Here is a 17,333-nt window from a genome sequence, read left to right on the forward strand (position 1 = left end):
TTCCCAATGTACAACTTCATATCTGTCCAAGGCCTGGAGACGTCAAAGCGTTAGGGCTGTGCTTAACCATCAATATGCAGCTTGGCACACTCCGCTCTTAGTTGCTAACGTGCTTTAAAGACAGCACAGCTTTAAGAGCTTTGGAAGGTCAGGATGGAAGAAGATTCTAAGTCTATGCCCACCAGTCACACAGGTGATCCCTTTCTGTTGCTGTATTAATGTCATGATGTAAATGAATTATCCACGCTAGCTCAGATTATGGGAGAATGCACTTCTGACCACAAGGACTGGTGTGGAAAGGTTAAAGTGGTGCCAAAGAGCGCAGAGGAGCAGAGGTCTAGCCAGGTACTGGTAGCCAAATCCTTCCCCAGAGCCACTCTGTCAAAGTACTATTACCAGGCTGTCACAGAGGCTGAATTTGACTCCAGATATTAAAAGTTATCCCTCAATATTAAATGCCAAAGCTTCTGGCAACTTTAACCCTTTTTTAAACAGATATTTGCTCACTAATTCTCTTATTGTGGCTGTTCACATAATGAAGGCAAAATCAGCCAGTATTGTTTAGTATAGAAACGAGACCATTAAGACAAATATGAAAGATGTTAAGATATAGATATGAATTGCTTGGTTTTGCCTTGGATATTGAGTGAGATTAAAAGTGTATCAAATGGAAACAGGTAAAAGAATTTTCCTCGTCCCCAAACCATAGCTCACCTGTGGATTTCTATGCCTCCTTGTGATGCAACAGGGAGAAGCACTTTAAGAGAATGCAGAAAATGCTTTTTGTGTGTACAAACTAATGTCTATTTGTTATCCGCTGAGCCTTTAAATAGAAAAAAACCCCCAAACTCTTAATTCTCTACTACTGTTGTACTTCTTGCTTGTATTTACTGGTGGATTGCTAGAGCATAAACATTGCTGGCTTAATCTGAAATAGCTGATTTATGATATGACTAATATGATGTGATACAGTGTATGATATGCCTGTCTGGAGCCTGAATTTATCAAGTCTGATAGAGATGCCATTGCTTAACTTTCCTCCTCAGATAAATAATTTAAAGGTAGTGTTTAGTCCTGTAGCCTTTGAATACCGGATAAATGAAAATCACTTGCTTTGCATAAGGAAACTCAGCTTATTTGCAGAGAAGTTTCTAGGATGATATTTAAAGAAGAAAAATGCCTTCATATCCTTATTTTCCCCTCTTTTCATTTGTGAATTTATTCTAGAAAGCAAGAAAGATATTTTATTCCTGATTGATGGCTCAGCCAACCTCTTGGGCAGCTTTCCTGCCGTCCGGGACTTTGTGCACAGAGTCATTTCTGACCTGAATGTGGGTCCCGATGCCACACGAGTAGCTGTGGCTCAGTTCAGCGATACCATCCAAGTTGAATTTGACTTTGCTGAACTCCCATCTAAGCAAGACATGCTTCTCAAAGTGAAAAGGATGAAGATAAAAACTGGGAAGCAACTGAACACTGGAGCTGCGTTAGATGAAGCCATAAGGAGGCTGTTTGTGAAAGAAGCTGGAAGCAGGATTGAAGAAGGGGTTCCTCAGTTTTTGGTCCTCCTTGTTGCTGGGAGATCAACTGATAATGTAGAGCAACCATCCGATGCTCTGAAGGAAGCTGGAGTGGTGACCTTTGCTATCAAAGCCAAAAATGCTGACCCCGTGGAGCTGGAAAGGATTGCATATGCCCCACAATTCATTCTGAGTGTTGACTCCCTCCCTCAGATTTCGGAGCTTCAGCCAAACATAGTCAACCTGCTGAAAACTATAGAGTTTCAGCCAACAGGTGGGGTTTCCAAGTGTCTTAAAGATACCACTTACATACCTCTCTCTGTTTGGTAGCTGGGGCAATTGGGTTTGGTGATGTTCAAAATGACTTGTAGAAACTTTTATTGTGCTTGGATTTTCCTCTGGTCAGACAGCAAAACATTAAGATCCAAACTTAATTTTAAAGACTAATAAGGGAAAAGCCTTTTGTTTGTCTGTGAGAGCTGCAGTGGGTGTTGTTGCTGGTGCGTAAAACATGGTACAGACCTGAAATACAAGGGTTGTTGGTGCAGAGATCTTACATAAATTGATGTGCAATGCTAGGCAAGGGCTAGAAGAAGCAAATAGAGTCTTGAATCAATTTGTCTTTCCATCCTCCATTTTCTGGAGGAGTGGTAGGGAGTAAGGAGCACTGCAGTATGCTGGATTCACTCCTGCTCTGTTATTTCTTACTGGATATGATGGTAGTTCCTGCACGTTGTAACTATGTGCCAATAAATTAGATGCTCTTGAACCAGTTGCCATTGCAAGCTCAGTAGATGAGTATGGATTAGTTAAAGAATAAAACCAAAATATTAAAGAAATCACATGGCCACAATCATAAATCAACACTGTGGTACTGGAAATCATGCACATCCAGCTGTGTGATTTCCTTAGGCAGCCATAAGCTGAGAATTAACCAGTCTCCCAACAGCAGGTGGTGATAAGGAAAAGTACAAATTCCCCATCATCTCTCTGTAAAGGTCCTGGGCAGATGGGCTTAGAATCATAGAATTACCAGGTTGGAAAAGACCCACCGGATCATCGAGTCCAACCATTCCTATCAGTCACTAAACCATGTCCCTCAGCACCTCGTCCACCCGTCCCTTAAACACCTCCAGGGAAGGTGAATCAACCACCTCCCTGGGCAGCCTGTTCCATTGCTCCATGACCCTTTATGTGAAAAATTTTTTCCTAATGTCCAGCCTGAACCTCCCCTGGCAGAGCTTGAGGCCATTCCCTCTTGTCCTGTCCCCTGTCACTTGGGAGAAGAGGCCAGCACCCTCCTCTCCACAACCTCCTTTCAGGTAGTTGTAGAGAGCAATGAGGTCTCCCCTCAGCCTCCTCTTCTGCAGATCCCTCTGAAGAGTGTTTCTTCTCTAAAACAGATCAGTGCTCCCACCCAGCTTGATGTCGTCTGCAAACATATTGAGGGTGCACTCAATCCGCTTGTGCAGAAAGCTTTTTTTGCTCCCTCTCTTCACGAGCTCTATGGAGTGTGGCATTTCCTTCAGAAACTCGGTTTTCTCTGGGAGCAAAAGTTCCCTGATTTCCCCAGACTCCTGCTGCATATTGCAAAGCCACGTACCAGCTTCTCAGCTACACTGGGAGCAGGTGGCTTCTCCCAGCCACAGGTAGGGGATGGCACGCAGGATCCCTTGGTACCCTATCTCCTATGGGTCTATGATTCTACGACTCAGTGGGTAAGGCATGGCATGTGTTGTGCTGCAGTTTCCACCAGCTTCCACCCATCTGCCTCTTTGCCAGGGATTGCACCTGATGGCAAAGGAACTGAACTATCTCACTTTCCCCTCCCCAAGCTTTGTACTCCTTCAGTTCAATGTATGCAGAGAAAAATAATAACTGCAAAAGAGAAAGTCACTTTTTCCCCCCTACCCTTACTTGTCTCAAACAGTTGAGAGAGGTGAGAAGAAGGATGTGGTGTTTCTAATCGATGGTTCGGATGGTGTCAGAAGGGGTTTCCCTCTACTGAAGGCCTTTGTCCAAAGAGTTGTTGAAAGCCTGGATATTGGTCGTGACAAGGTCCGTGTCGCCGTCGCACAGTACAGCAATGTCATACAACCCGAATTCTTGCTTGACACTCATGAAGACAAAGCAGATGTCATCAACGCCATCCAGGAACTGAAGATTATGGGAGGATCTCCTCTGAACACTGGAGCAGCCCTTGACTACCTTATCAGGAATGTGTTCACTGTGTCAAGCGGCAGCAGAATAGCGGAGGGTGTCCCGCAGTTCTTGATTCTGCTGACTGCTGACCGGTCCCAAGATGATGTGAGGAGGCCCTCAGTGGTCCTGAAGACAAGTGGCACGGTGCCCTTTGGCATCGGGATTGGAAATGCCGACCTCACAGAGCTGCAGACAATTTCCTTCCTGCCGGATTTTGCTATCTCCGTGCCTGACTTCAACCAGTTGGATAGAGTGCAGCAGGTTGTCTCAAACAAAGTCATCCGACTGACCAAGAAAGACATAGAGTCCCTTGCCCCTGATCTGGTTTTTGCATCACCCATCCCAGGTGAGATGTTTGTATCTGCTCCTAGAGCCGGTAAAAAAATATGATGTTTATTAACGTTATGCTTGCAACACAAACTAAGAAAAGCAAATATGGACTCCAAGTCTATCTTGGTCTCACTGTTGATACATTTTCTTGTTGTACTTAGAGTTGTTAGGAGTTGTAATTCTGCTTATGCCTAGTCCTTCAATGTGGTCCCTGTTGTATTCACATGGAAGACCAGCAAAGTGAATGCTGCAACCTTAATCTTATTTTAATTTCATAGATTTTAAGCCCAGGCTATTCTTCCTGGACTGGAAATGGCATCATTTAAATGATACAGGGCCACCTTCACACCACTATAAATCAAGGTCTGCTTTGTGCTAGATGTAAGATGCATCTTATATTTGCATACAAGATATATCTTACATATAAGATGTATCTTACATTTACACTGTTTATTCACTGGGGGAAGGGAAAATGGAGAAAAATCAGATCTTCCATTTCTGGATTGCTTGGAACCAAATCCAGCCAATGTATTCATGGGATGAAGGGTACCCACTCCAGATCAGTTCCTTTGAAGTCCACCATCCTACTCTATCTGTTCCTTCCCTTCAGAGCCAGGCTGCTTTCCTCCAACCTTATTTCTCAGTGCGATATTCAACAATAATTCAGGCTCTGACCTCAATTACCACTGCAGAAAACATTTTATTGGGAAGCAAAAAGTCATCCTGGAAAGGCAGAAGCTGAAAAAATTAATAGGAGAGAAGCTGTCCTAGAGGACAAAGCCAAGGAAAACAGGGTGGGTACTGAATGTAAAACAACCCAAGACTGCCTGACAACCTGCCCTAGGCAAGGAGCATCAGCAGGGTGTGTTCTCTAGGGTGTAGATCCGATGAGAAATTTTTATTCCACATTTCTCCTGCTCTCTCATCCTACCTTTGCTCTGGAAGTTGATGTTCTTGCACTGCCTGGGGATGTGCCTAGCAGACTGGTCCTGTCTCTGGGTTGAACCTTGAGCTGCCTGCTGGGAATCCCAGGAGATACCACAGGCAATGACACAACGAGCATCTCTCCCCATGGCCAAAGGCATGGGCCAGTGCTGTAGGTGACAATCTTAGTGGTGCTCCTTAAGTAATGCCTGATGCAACCTCTAACTGTTGCCTTCTTTCCTGCAGCGGGTGTGAAGAGGGACGTTGTGTTCATGGTTGACGGCTCCCGCTATGCTGCCCAGGAGTTCTACCTCATCCGTGATCTCATTGAGAGGATAGTGAACAACCTGGATGTGGGTTTTGACACCACCAGGGTTTCGGTGGTCCAGTTCAGTGAGCATCCCCACGTGGAGTTCCTGCTCAATGCCCACTCCACCAAGGCTGAGGTGCAGAGTGCTGTGAGACAGCTACGGCCACAGGGGGGACAGCAGGTGAATGTGGGGGAGGCTCTTGAGTTTGTGGCGAAGACCATCTTCACCCGGCCCTCTGGGAGCCGCATAGAGGAGGGTGTCCCTCAGTTTTTGATCATCCTTTCCTCCCGCAAATCCGACGATGACTTAGAGCGCCCATCAGTCCAAGTCAAACAAGTGGGAGTGGCACCTATGGTGGTAGCAAAGAATGTGGATCTTGAGGAGATGATAAAGACTTCCCTTAGTCCTGATTATGTATTCCAAGTCTCCAGCTTCCAGGAACTGCCCAGCCTTGAACAGAAGCTGCTGACTCCTATTGAAACCCTGACCGGGGACCAAATCAGACAGCTGCTGGGAGATGTGCAACCCCCCCCAGGTAAGGCTCTGTCAACACCAGCTGCCTCTGGGTTGCTGTTCAAGTGAGTGTTGCCCAGATGTATAAACTTGATAGAATTATAGAATCATTAAGGTTGGAAAAAACCTCTAAGATCTATCAGTCCAACTGTCAGCTCAACACCACTGTGCTAACTTAAAGCCATGTCCTGAAGTGCCACATCTACATGACTTTTGAACACCCCCAGGAATGGTGACTCCACCATTTCCCTGGGGAGCCTCTGCCAGTGCTTCATCACTCTTTCAGTAAAGAAATTTTTCATAATATCCGATCTAAACCTCCCTTGGCCCAACTTGAGGCCATTTCTTCTCATCCCGTCACTTGTTACTTGGGAGAAGAGACCAGCACCCACCTCACTACATCCTCCTTTCAAGCAGTTATAGAGAGCAATAAGGTCTCCCCTCAGCCTCCTTTTCTCCTCTCTAGCCTGAGATTTTCCTTAGTTAAAAGCAAAGGTGTAGCATATGTAGAGTTTTAAATAAAACTCTACCTAAGTACCTAAATATGCGATAACTTTTGATTTTCACATCAAGTACCTCAATATGTTGCATATTTTAATTTTCAAGTCAAATACCACCTATTCCCATTTAGCAAATTTCTAGGAAAGACATAAATCTGGGGTAAAATTGAATGTAAAATTGTAAAGTGGGACACACTGACAAATTCAGAGAAAAGCATTAATGAATGAAACAGATAAGGCTCTGGGTAATGCATGCTTTGAATATTAAGCAGACTGTTAACACCCCCATGCACACTTGCGTGTCCTGGAGAGGGTCCTTATAGCATCATATGTACTGATGGCTAAAATATGCTGTGCAATTTTATATCACGCAAGAGCAAATAGCAGAGAAAATCCTTCAGCAAAGCTTAAGCAAAGACTTAGCGCACACCTTCCCTGGAGGTGTTTAAGGCACGAGTGGACGAGGTGTTGAGGGACATGGTTTAGTGATTGATAGCAATGATTGGACATGATGATCCGGTGGGTCTCTTCCAACCTGGTTATTCTATGATTCTGTGATTCTATTCTAAGTCATTTCCTCTCTCCTTGCTTCCCTGCAGACATTTCTGGTGATGAAAAGGACATAGTCTTCCTCATCGACACCTCCGACAATGTTAGGCCTGATGGGCTTGCTCACATTCGGGATTTCATCAGCACAATTGTTCAGCAGCTGGACGTTAAGCCAAACAAAGTGCGGATCGGCGTGGTACAGTTCAGCAACAATGTCTTCCCTGAGTTCTACCTGAAGACCCACAAGTCCAAAAACGCCGTCCTGCAAGCCATCCGCCGCTTGAGGCATAGAGGGGGGTCCCCTGTGAATGCTGGCAAAGCCTTAGACCACGTCGTGAAGAACTACTTCATCAAGTCTGCGGGGAGCAGGATAGAAGATGGAGTGCCCCAGCACCTCATCGTCATCCTTGGAGACCGGTCCCAGGATGACGTGAGCAGGCCTGCTAATGTGATCTCTTCAACGAGCATTAAACCTCTGGGTGTTGGAGCCAGGAATGTGGATAGGGGCCAGTTGCAGGTCATTACCAATGATCCCGAGCGCGTACTTGTGGTGCAGGACTTCTCAGGACTCCCAAATTTAGAAGTTGTCTTGCGGGGTATGCTTGAAGAGTTTCCGATACATACAACAGAACCCCCTGTATATCCAGGACCTGGTAAGGCTGCTGTTCATCCTGTCATCTCTTCTGGACAGAGCAGAGATAGAATTTGCATGGTGTGAAAATGATTCTTTTCTATGCTCAACAAAAAACCACCTTTTGATTCCCAGCCATTTATTCACATTGCTTTAAAGAAGGCTCTGAAGATCTTGTTGAGCAGAGGAAAGAATAGAAATAAATTTGAAAGGAGATTAAGGCATCTATCACGAAACCAAGTAATGTTGTATGAGCTGTAATAAATGTGTTGTATAAAACCTCTCTTTTTGTATGGGTGTAAAATCATTCCTAAGACCAATGAAACTGAAAAGGCAGAAAGAATAGAGAAACACAGTGTTAGTTCACAAAGTACTAAACAGCTTAAATATCATAGATGCCACAATTATTAATTACTGTGCTTTCTTTGTAATCTTTTCAGGAGGTAAAAAACAGGCTGACATTGTGTTTTTGCTGGATGGCTCCATCAATCTGGGGAGAGATAACTTCCAAGAAGTTCTTCAGTTTGTCTACTCTGTGGTAGATGCCATTTACAGGGATGGAGACTCTATCCAGGTAGGACTTGCCCAGTACAACTCAGATGTCACCGATGAGTTTTTCCTCAAGGACTACTCCACCAAACCTCAGATTTTAGAAGCCATCAGCAAGGTAATCTACAAAGGTGGCCGAGTGGCAAACACTGGCGCAGCCATCAAGCACATCCAAGCAAATCACTTTGTAAAGGAGGCTGGCAGCCGAATTGATGAGAGGGTGCCCCAGATCGCCTTCATCATCACAGGTGGGAAGTCTTCAGATGATGGACCGAGTGCCTCCTCAGAAATTGCGCAGAAAGGTGTCAAGGTGTTCGCGGTCGGTGTGAGAAACATCGACCTGAAGGAAGTTAGCAGACTGGCCAGCGACAGCGCCACGAGTTTCAGAGCAGCCACAGCCCAGGAGCTGTCTGAGCTGAATGAACAGGTCCTGGTCACACTGGAAGCTGCTATGGACGAGAAATTGTGCCAAGGAGTGACGGATGTTACAAGAGGTGAGTGTGATCCTTTCAAAATGTGCTCAGGTCATTCCAAAGGGTGGCTTTTAATATCCAATGCATTTTGATGGACTTGTGCTGCTTGCTCTTGTGCTTTGCCAGTAGCCTGAGGTGCAGAATGGGCTCAGACCTTCTCTACAAGTGTTGTGGTAGGCTGCAAGCCTCTGAAACAAGAGCTACCTGTCGGTGTGCTTCAGCACATGAATACTGGTGCACCATCACCACAGAGGTGCCACCATAGTAGAATTTTAGATATGATGGGTGGGCACTAAAACACTGGCCTCCTACTATCATATAGGAGGAGCTCCTTTCATTAGCTGCCCTTGGACTAGGTCTCATCACCTTCCTCTCTAGATGTATAGGAGTACGATGCAAGTTGTTAGATCAACTTGCTTAGAATCATAGAATCACCAGGTTGGAAAAGACCCACTGGATCATCGAGTCCAAACCCATTAGGTATAATGATTTGAAGATAAAAGAGGGGAGATTTAGATAAGGCATTAGGAAGAAATGTTTTCCTGTGAGGGTGGTGAGGCACTGGCACAGGCTGCCCAGGGAAGCTGTGGCTGCCCCATCCCTGGAGGTGTTCAAGGCCAGGTTGGATGGGGCTTTGAGCAATGTGATTTGGTGGAAGTTGCCCCTGCCCATGGCAGGGGGGTGGAACTGGATGTTGTTGAAGGTCCCTTCCAACTCACTGCATTTTTAACAATGTAAATGAACTCCTTGGCTGTTAAGTCCCTAGCACATGTGGTATGATGGAAATCATAATTTCTCTTGCTAGACCATCCAGGGTGCCCACTTGGTCTTGTGGTAGGTATATGAAAAAGCTAGAGCACAAGTGCTTGTACTTTGAGGTAAAATTGCCTTCAGAAGAAATCCTCTGACTTGGCTACTTCAGAAGCCAAGCAAGGGGAGTTGGGGTGAGTAAGTGAGCTGATATTTTTGTCGAGCCAGACTCCCTGCAGCTGGTTTAACTTACTACAGTTTGGCAAATCTTACTCCCAGCACAACTGACTGTGGCTCGGCCCTCTGACCTTTGAGCAGAGGCATCTCCTGAATCTCTGGAGAAGCTGAAGGAGTGTCACAGCAGCCTGGAGCTGGGCAGCAGCTCCAGCCAGGATAGAAGACTGAGTGCAGGGAAAAGCAAACTGCTCCTGGTGGTAACCACGAATGCTTTTGCCCTAATACCCAGCTTTCCCATGTAAATCCTAGCTGGACCTTTCAGGGTCTTCAAGTCGGTCCTCTAGTTGTTGCCTCCTCCCTCTACATCCCTGTGACTGAAGGATGATGGCTTCAAGTGTGGGCAGAGGGTACTTGCATAGTGTTGCAACAGCTTTTCATGCAGCAGAGAGAAAGTATCAGCCTTGGCTGAAATGCAGATTTCTATTGGATTTCATTTAATTGGCTTATCCCAACGCTAAGCAACAATTACATGGCGGGAGGAGGGGGGAGCAGATTTTACCAGGTTATCATTGCTGTGATGAAAGGATGAATCAGAGAATCCCTAGATTGGAGAAGACCTTTGAGATCATCAAGCCCAACTGTACCTGTCCACTTCCAAATCACTGGCCGTGAAGGCACTTGTGTATCAAATGATGGCAATTCTTGATGCAGAGAGCGTCTTCTCTAATGACTAACAGTAATTAGGAGAGCAACAATGCATGATTGTTCAATGGTGACACTCTCCTCTCTTTCTACATTTCCCTTTCAGATTGTGACTTGGATGTGATACTTGGCTTTGATGTCTCGGATGTCGGGTCTGGCCAAAATATATTCAATTCCCAGAGAGGTTTGGAGTCCAGAGTTGAGTCTGTGCTGAACAGAATAACGCAGATGCAGAGGATCAGCTGCACTGGCAACCAGGCACCCAACGTCAGGGTTGCCATCATGGCACAGGCTCGGGGGGGACCTGTGGAGGGACTGGACTTCTCTGAGTACCAGCCTGAACTCTTTGAGAGGTTTCAAGGCATGCGCACCCGCGGGCCCTATTTCCTCACGGCCGATACGCTGAGGTCCTACCTGAACAAGTTCAGATCCTCACCCTCTGGCAGTACCAAGGTAAGTCAAAACCAAGGCTGCTGGGATGGTGTTGGCCAGGAAAGATGACTTCTAATGTAATTTCGTTGGCAAAGCAACTGTAAATTCATAATCAATTAATTAAATACATTTATTGCAGCCAATACCCATGAGCATAGCTTGGCTGCAAACCAGTGCTGTCCAGATTTTATCTGTTCATTCTTTAGGAACAAACACCTGCAAGGTACAATGTACTGAAATCTGGCCCAGAAATGCAAAACTTCATGGCCTGGGAAGGGTGTAGCAATTCCTCTGTCTCCTCTCAGGTGAAACAACCCTGGGAAGGAGGCCCTTCAGGTTGCACGTTGGTTGTGTTTCACACCTGAAATACTCTGGGTCCTGACATAAATTTGTTTCTCTTGCAGATCATAATCCATTTTACTGATGGTGCAGATGATTCAATAGATCAGCTGGAGGTTGCCTCATCTACTTTGCATACAGAAGGTAACTTTTTTACTCTTCAAGGTAGCAGTTATGATACAGGCCCATTTTACCATTGAGGAGGTAAATAATGACCATCAGGTCGAGGGAGGTGATTCTGCCCCTCTATTCCACTCTTGCGAGGCGCCACCTGGAGTCCTGTGTCTAGTTCTGGAATCCTCAATATAAGAAGGAGATGCAATGGCTGGAACAGGTCCAGAGGAGGCTACAAAGATGATCAGAGGGCTGGAGCACCTTCCATATGAGGGCAGGCTGAGGGAGTTGGGGTTGTTTAGCCTGGAGAAGAGGCTCTGAGGAGACCATCTAGTGACCTTCCAGTACGTGAAGGGGGCTTACAAGAAATCTTGGGAGGGACTGCTTACAAAGGCATGCAGTGATAAGACTAGAGTGAATGGCTTTAAATTGAAGAGGGGAAGATTTAGACTAGATATTAGGAGGAAAGTATTCACAGTGAAGGTGGGGAGGACCTGGCCCGTGTTGCCCAGGGAAGCTGTGGCTGCCCCATCCCTGGAGATGTTCAAGGCCAGGTTGGATGGAGCCTTGAGCAGCCTGGTCCAGTGGGAGGTGTCCCTGCCCATGGCAGAGCAGCTGGAATTAGATGATCTTTAAGGTCCCTCTCAACTGAAACCATTCTATGATTCTATGAATAACCCATCCTTATGGGGAAGGGAATGCAGGCTCTGCAGAGCACCTCATCCCATCACACAGCCCTTTCTGCTTTACCCTTTCTCAGGTGTCAACGCTCTCATCTTTGTTGGGCTGGACCGAGTGAGCAATTTTGACAAAGTGATGCAGCTGGAGTTTGGTCGTGGGTTCACCTACAACAGGCCACTCAGAGTTAATCTGCTGGACTTGGATTTTGAGCTGGCAGAGCAGCTCGTAAGTAACTTGGCACAGGCTTTGCTACCTTGTAATGCTGGAGGAAAGCCGATGGCTGGATCTCCCGCAGGGCTGAACCGTGGCTGAATTACCCTCTTGGCTCTGCTCCTCTCTCCTCCCTATCTCACGTCAGCTCTTTTCACAGATGCCACAGCAAATAAGGTTAAGAACAGATCATGGCACTGCCCGGTCTCGTACCACTCCTGGAGAAGCTGTGCTCCAGCCAAGGCGACAGCACAAAGCAAGATGGGATTAGGTCAAATGGGATGGGATAAGATACCATCAGAAGCAGCCGTGCCAAAACCCCCGCCCTCCGCCTATATTCATACCATTGGCTTATTTTTTAGCCTCCTGGGTAATGCACTGTCATGCCTTATCAGTGCTGAATCTCTTGCAGAAGCACTGCTTTCTAGGTTTCTTTCCCCGAGCTGATACGCTGCTTGTATTTCAGACACACTTTTAACAGATGAAGGAGTTTTTCTTCCTTCTTCATAGATTTACTTCTCTCCTGTGTAGGTAGGTAATCCCTCCTGAGCTCATTGAGTTAATTTTCTAGAATCGCCTGTATATCCAGTTCCACCAAACTTCACATGTGCTACAAGCAATGATAACCTCCTTTTCCAGCAGATTTAATAAGGTTGGGCTTAACCACTGATCCCTGTGGTAACCTCACTGGGCCCTTCTCTGCAAATCAAAGTGCAGCCACTTGGGAGTGAACGCTGGGGTTCGGGCTAAGAGCTAGTCTTCAGCCCATCCCCACATAATTCAGTTGCCTAGGAACAGCCTTTCAAAACGTAAATGTGCAAAGCTGGCAGGAAACATTTGCAGCCAGCAATGTACTTGGCAAAGAAAGTGATTTGATTCTTTTTTTTCTTTCTAGTGGATGATGCAAAACCAAGATGCGATTTCTCTGACTCCACATCTCTCTCTTATTTCTTTCCTTCTTTTTCCTCTTCTGCTGCCTGCTTGCAAATTGTTCTTAGCCTGCAGATTGCTGGGGAACTACTCACTGCGATGACTTTCTTATGGCCTATTCCACAATTTGGATTTGTTTCTTTGGAGATGAGGTTGCTCTCTTCAGTGACAGGCGGTGCTCTGAGGACTGACCCCTACTAAATGCCCTTTACAACCCCTGCCCCACACAGTTCTTATTTAAACCATTGCCACTGAAGCCCATACACAAAAGATAACGTTGGCTGCCGCTTCCTAACCACGCAACCTACCCAGTCTCCCAGTGTACACCTCCTTCTCCTGCTTTCCTGGCTATTTCAAGGTAAAGAGATTCCAGAACACTGCTGGATCAACTCTATCCCTGGAGGTTTTCAAGGCCAGGTTGGATGAGCCTTGGGCAGCCTGATCTAGAGAGACGTGTCCCTGCCTGTGGGTGCATCTGGATGATCTTTAAGGTCCCTTCCAACCCAAACTATTCTGTGATACTATGCTTGGAACAGGAGCAATCGCACAGACCCAAGGGCTTGCAGGAGTTATGATGTTGGGGCTGTGCCAGGTTTCTAACAATTTCTCGTGTGTCATGTGTGTTTTGCTGCAGGACAACATCGCAGAGAGGACGTGCTGCAAGGTCCCGTGCAAGTGCTCAGGGCAGAGAGGGGACAGAGGCGTGCCAGGCCCAATAGGACCAAAGGTAGGTGGCTTCATCTGAGGATGATGTGTCCTTGTGCAAGGACAGGTGATGTGCAGGCTGCGTGCATTGCATTGGGTGATGTTAATGCCGAGGTCATCTCCACTCCCCTCCCATTTAAAAACTGGCCCTGAGCCATTCACAACAATTGGGAGCTGCTGTTTGCTCTTCCCTTTCCTCACAGCCTCTGTGCTGTAGAACAACCAAGATGACACGGATGACTGTCTTCAAGGAGGGGTTGAAGTGTTTTCATAGAATAACCAGGTTGGAAGAGACCCACTGGATCATCGAGTCCAACCACTGTTTTGTGAAACAGTTCAGGGATGTCAAAGGGAGGTGGTTGCTCTCATTAACTTGATTACACAGATGACCAAGCAGCTGCTTTGTGCACATCTGGGGAAATATTGCATATCAATTTAGAGGGAGATCGCAGAACTATGAAAGAAATGCAGAATCCTCTCTGTTATCTTCTAGGGTGCCACAGGTGAACTTGGCTATGGAGGCTATCCTGGTGATGAAGGAGGACCGGTAAGTGATTACCCCTGCTCTGCACTGTACTTCTCAAATGAAGCACCTCACCACAGTGAAGCAGTTGGAGGCTTTTTCACTAAATGTTTTCTGTTGGAGATACAGGGGTGGGTTAGATGAGAGAGCAAGCAGAATTTTGTGTCTCCCCTGCCTGATGGACTGAGTTGCTGGTCCCAGCTGCTCATGGGAGAAGGTCAGTAAGGAGCTCCTTGGAAGCTGAAGGAGGTGTGATTGGGGGAATAACTCCCACTACTTGAAGTGACCCAGCTCTGTGTTATTCCTTCAAGGCAGGTGGGAATGTTTGCAGCTGGTCCCAAATACCTGTGGACAAAATAAAAATGCCAACTTGATTAAAGCTGCACCCTATGCCAGAGCTATCTGTATCAAATCCGGAGAGAATGGGACCAAGAAAGGATATTTCTATCTGTCACAGTGGCAGACAACATGAGTCATCCCGTGACTTCTTACTATCACTGTTTCATCCAAACTCTTACTTCATGAATCCCACATCACCCCTGGAATAAACAGTTCCCCGCACATCACGCCCAGGAGGTGAAGCCAAGGCCAAAGGGCTGGCGGTGCTCGTTATTTTTCCAATTGCTCAGGCAGGGGCCAAATGCTGCTGTCAGATATCGCGTGCGAGGCAATGATTCCTTGGGACTTTAAGGTCAGAATGGGATTAGGCATCTATGCAGAGGTCTGAGGGTGTTGTGTCATCATTTTATTTTTGAAGGATAGGTTTTATAAAGCTCTTTCATAGCTGAGAGTTTGGCAAGGATGTTTCTCAGCAATGAGGAACTGCAGCTGACTTCTGAGGGGTGAAGCTTGCAGGCAGGAGATGATGGAGAGGCTGGACATTGACCTTTCAAAACCTGATGCTCCGTCTGCTCCTGTTCTTCCAAGCTGGCTTCTCCACTTGCTGATGCATGCAATTAGCTGAAGGAACACTCAGGCAAACACTCATCATTGCATTTTCTCCTCCATCCAACAGGGTGAGCGTGGACCACCAGGTGTGAATGGGACACAGGGTTTCCAGGGATGCCCTGGGCACCGAGGAACCAAGGTATGTTCAGAAGGAGCCTGCAAAGAGCAGGACCAGGGTTTAGCTGGTAGGAGACCACTGAGGGCAACCCCTACTGCTCTAGGCTGTCAAACAATAGCCGTCAAGCCCACTCAAGCGGTGATGTCCACCTGGACGAGCATCAAGGCTTTCAGTAGATGTTGTGACTTTAATGTTGCTCTGAAAAGCAAAAGGGTGGCCCAGCAATCCAGGCTCTATCTGCAGAGAAGACTGATTTATTTTCTACAGTCTGGCTCCAGGGGAAAGATGTGAGAGGAGATGGATTTGCTGTAACCACCGAGAAGTGGCTTGTGCGTGTTTTGGCTCAGGGCTGCGTCAGTGTCTGGGTGGAAATCTCCTGTTGGGGAGGGGGAAGAGAAGTGAGCCATGGCTGGTGCTTTTAGGAGGAACCTTAAGCAAAGTGTTCAGGACAGCAGCCATGCCACAGGCCAGAAAAGGTGGTGAAACATATAATATTTATGGGAAATAATTCAGTGATATTAAGGGGATGTTTCCCATCATTTGCTCTGACGCAGGATCCTCTGGCAGAGGATGAACCAAGGCCATTAGTTGCAGCTGAGCTACTGAGTCTCTTTAAAAAGCTGCTCAACCTTGGCCAAAGCCACTGAGACTGGATCTGGATTAATATAAATCTGGTACAGGGAGAAAAGAAAGTCAGTGCAGAAAGAGTTATGGCTGTTTTATTGGATCACCTGGCTATAATCCATGATGCACATATCTCATCTCAGCACAAGCATTGAGGAGACAGTTGAAAAAGATCTGCACAACAGAAAAAAGGGGCAGTTGAACCCTGAGGTTACCTCTCTCCTGGCTCTACATCTGCCACCAAGCACCAGCCCCTCTTCCCCACTACTTCCCACAGCACCGAACTAGGCAAAAGCGGAGTAACTCCTTTTTCTTATCTCTTTAGGGCTCTCGAGGATTCCCAGGAGAGAAGGTATGGAGGTATTTCCTCATGCCATAGTGGTGAGCGTGAGTGTATGGACAAGCTGGTATCCCCCTCCTCGTTCCGCTTTCTCTCTGTGAGCATTTGCCCCTTTCCTCTCTTCTACAGGGTGAACTGGGGGAAATGGGTCTGGATGGCATTGATGGAGAAGAGGTCAGTCATTTTAATTGCTTTTGTCTTTATAATAAGATATAGGACCCCAAAAGCGCTAAGCATTCTTCTAAAATACTTTTCTTTTATAGGGAGACAAGGGTTTGCCAGGCCTCTCTGGAGAGAAGGGATCTCCAGGCAGGAGGGTAAGCTTTTATCACATTTATGATGGGGTTAAATGATGGTGAAAAGGTGGATTTGAGCTAGGGAAGGCTGGAAAACCATCATTCTCACCTCGAGGCTGAAGGTGCTTTTGGCAGGCAAGGGCTGCTCTCACTACTTCTCTGTTTTTTCCCACAGGGAGATAAGGGAGTTAAAGGTGAACGAGGAGAACGAGGTGACCGTGGGCTCCGTGGAGATCCGGTAAATACTGCTAAGGCATCTTCTTGATTTACCATTCACTTTCCACCAGTCCTGGGGGTCACCTGCAAGCATGCACCCAAGCTTACTAAATGCTGCTTGACAGGGGCAAGTCCAGTGAGAGAGCGAGGATCATGTGTAACCACTCTTGACCAACCTGTCAGTCACTGTTTCATTATCTCAACATTCCCCTTCCTCTTCTTCAATATTATTATTTCTCAGTTTAAATGTGTATGTCTCAAAACACCAAGATTACTTAATCTAATTCATTCAAAAAAGAATAAAAATGAAAACAAATATTTGTCCTGAGCAGAGCAGTTTGTGATGTCTGACTTCTGTGTCCCACTTAGAAAGATGTTTTTTGTTTCTTTATTGCTTTCAGGGAGATTCAGGAGCTGATAATACTCAACGGGGAACCAGAGGGCAAAAGGGTGAAATTGGACCAATGGTGAAGATTCTTTGTTTTCTTTTGTTGCTTTTTGGTTGGGGTTGTTCAGCCTGGAGAAGAGAAGGCTCTGGGGAGATCTTAGAGCAGCTTCCACTGCTGAAAGGAGCTCCAGGAAAGCTGGGGAGGGGCTCACGATCAGGGAGTGCAGGGACAGGAAAAGGGGAATGGTTTCAAGATGAAAAAGGGAAGATTGAGGTGAGATCTTGGGAAGAAATGTTTTGCTGTGAGGGTGGGGAGCCCCTGGCCCAGGTTGCCCAGA

At 46.5% G+C, this 17,333-nt stretch overlaps 1 protein-coding gene across 1 annotated transcript in view; it reads left to right on the plus strand.

The window, feature by feature from the left end:
* COL6A3 (collagen type VI alpha 3 chain) overlaps positions 1–17,333 on the plus strand; it is a 64,525-nt gene that overhangs the window by 24,251 nt on the left and 22,941 nt on the right. The window contains exons 7-22 of the mRNA XM_069860641.1: positions 1,228–1,794; positions 3,451–4,068; positions 5,223–5,822; positions 6,900–7,502; positions 7,921–8,523; positions 10,238–10,584; positions 10,968–11,046; positions 11,777–11,922; positions 13,472–13,564; positions 14,036–14,089; positions 15,081–15,152; positions 16,081–16,107; positions 16,225–16,269; positions 16,359–16,412; positions 16,567–16,629; positions 17,009–17,074. Of these exons, the coding sequence (XP_069716742.1) occupies positions 1,228–1,794; positions 3,451–4,068; positions 5,223–5,822; positions 6,900–7,502; positions 7,921–8,523; positions 10,238–10,584; positions 10,968–11,046; positions 11,777–11,922; positions 13,472–13,564; positions 14,036–14,089; positions 15,081–15,152; positions 16,081–16,107; positions 16,225–16,269; positions 16,359–16,412; positions 16,567–16,629; positions 17,009–17,074 (4,037 nt within the window). The remainder of the gene's footprint in view (positions 1–1,227; positions 1,795–3,450; positions 4,069–5,222; positions 5,823–6,899; positions 7,503–7,920; positions 8,524–10,237; positions 10,585–10,967; positions 11,047–11,776; positions 11,923–13,471; positions 13,565–14,035; positions 14,090–15,080; positions 15,153–16,080; positions 16,108–16,224; positions 16,270–16,358; positions 16,413–16,566; positions 16,630–17,008; positions 17,075–17,333) is intronic.

The sequence above is a fragment of the Phaenicophaeus curvirostris genome, chromosome 7 (genome assembly GCF_032191515.1).
Source record: "Phaenicophaeus curvirostris isolate KB17595 chromosome 7, BPBGC_Pcur_1.0, whole genome shotgun sequence".
Classification (NCBI taxonomy): Eukaryota; Metazoa; Chordata; class Aves; order Cuculiformes; family Cuculidae; genus Phaenicophaeus; species Phaenicophaeus curvirostris.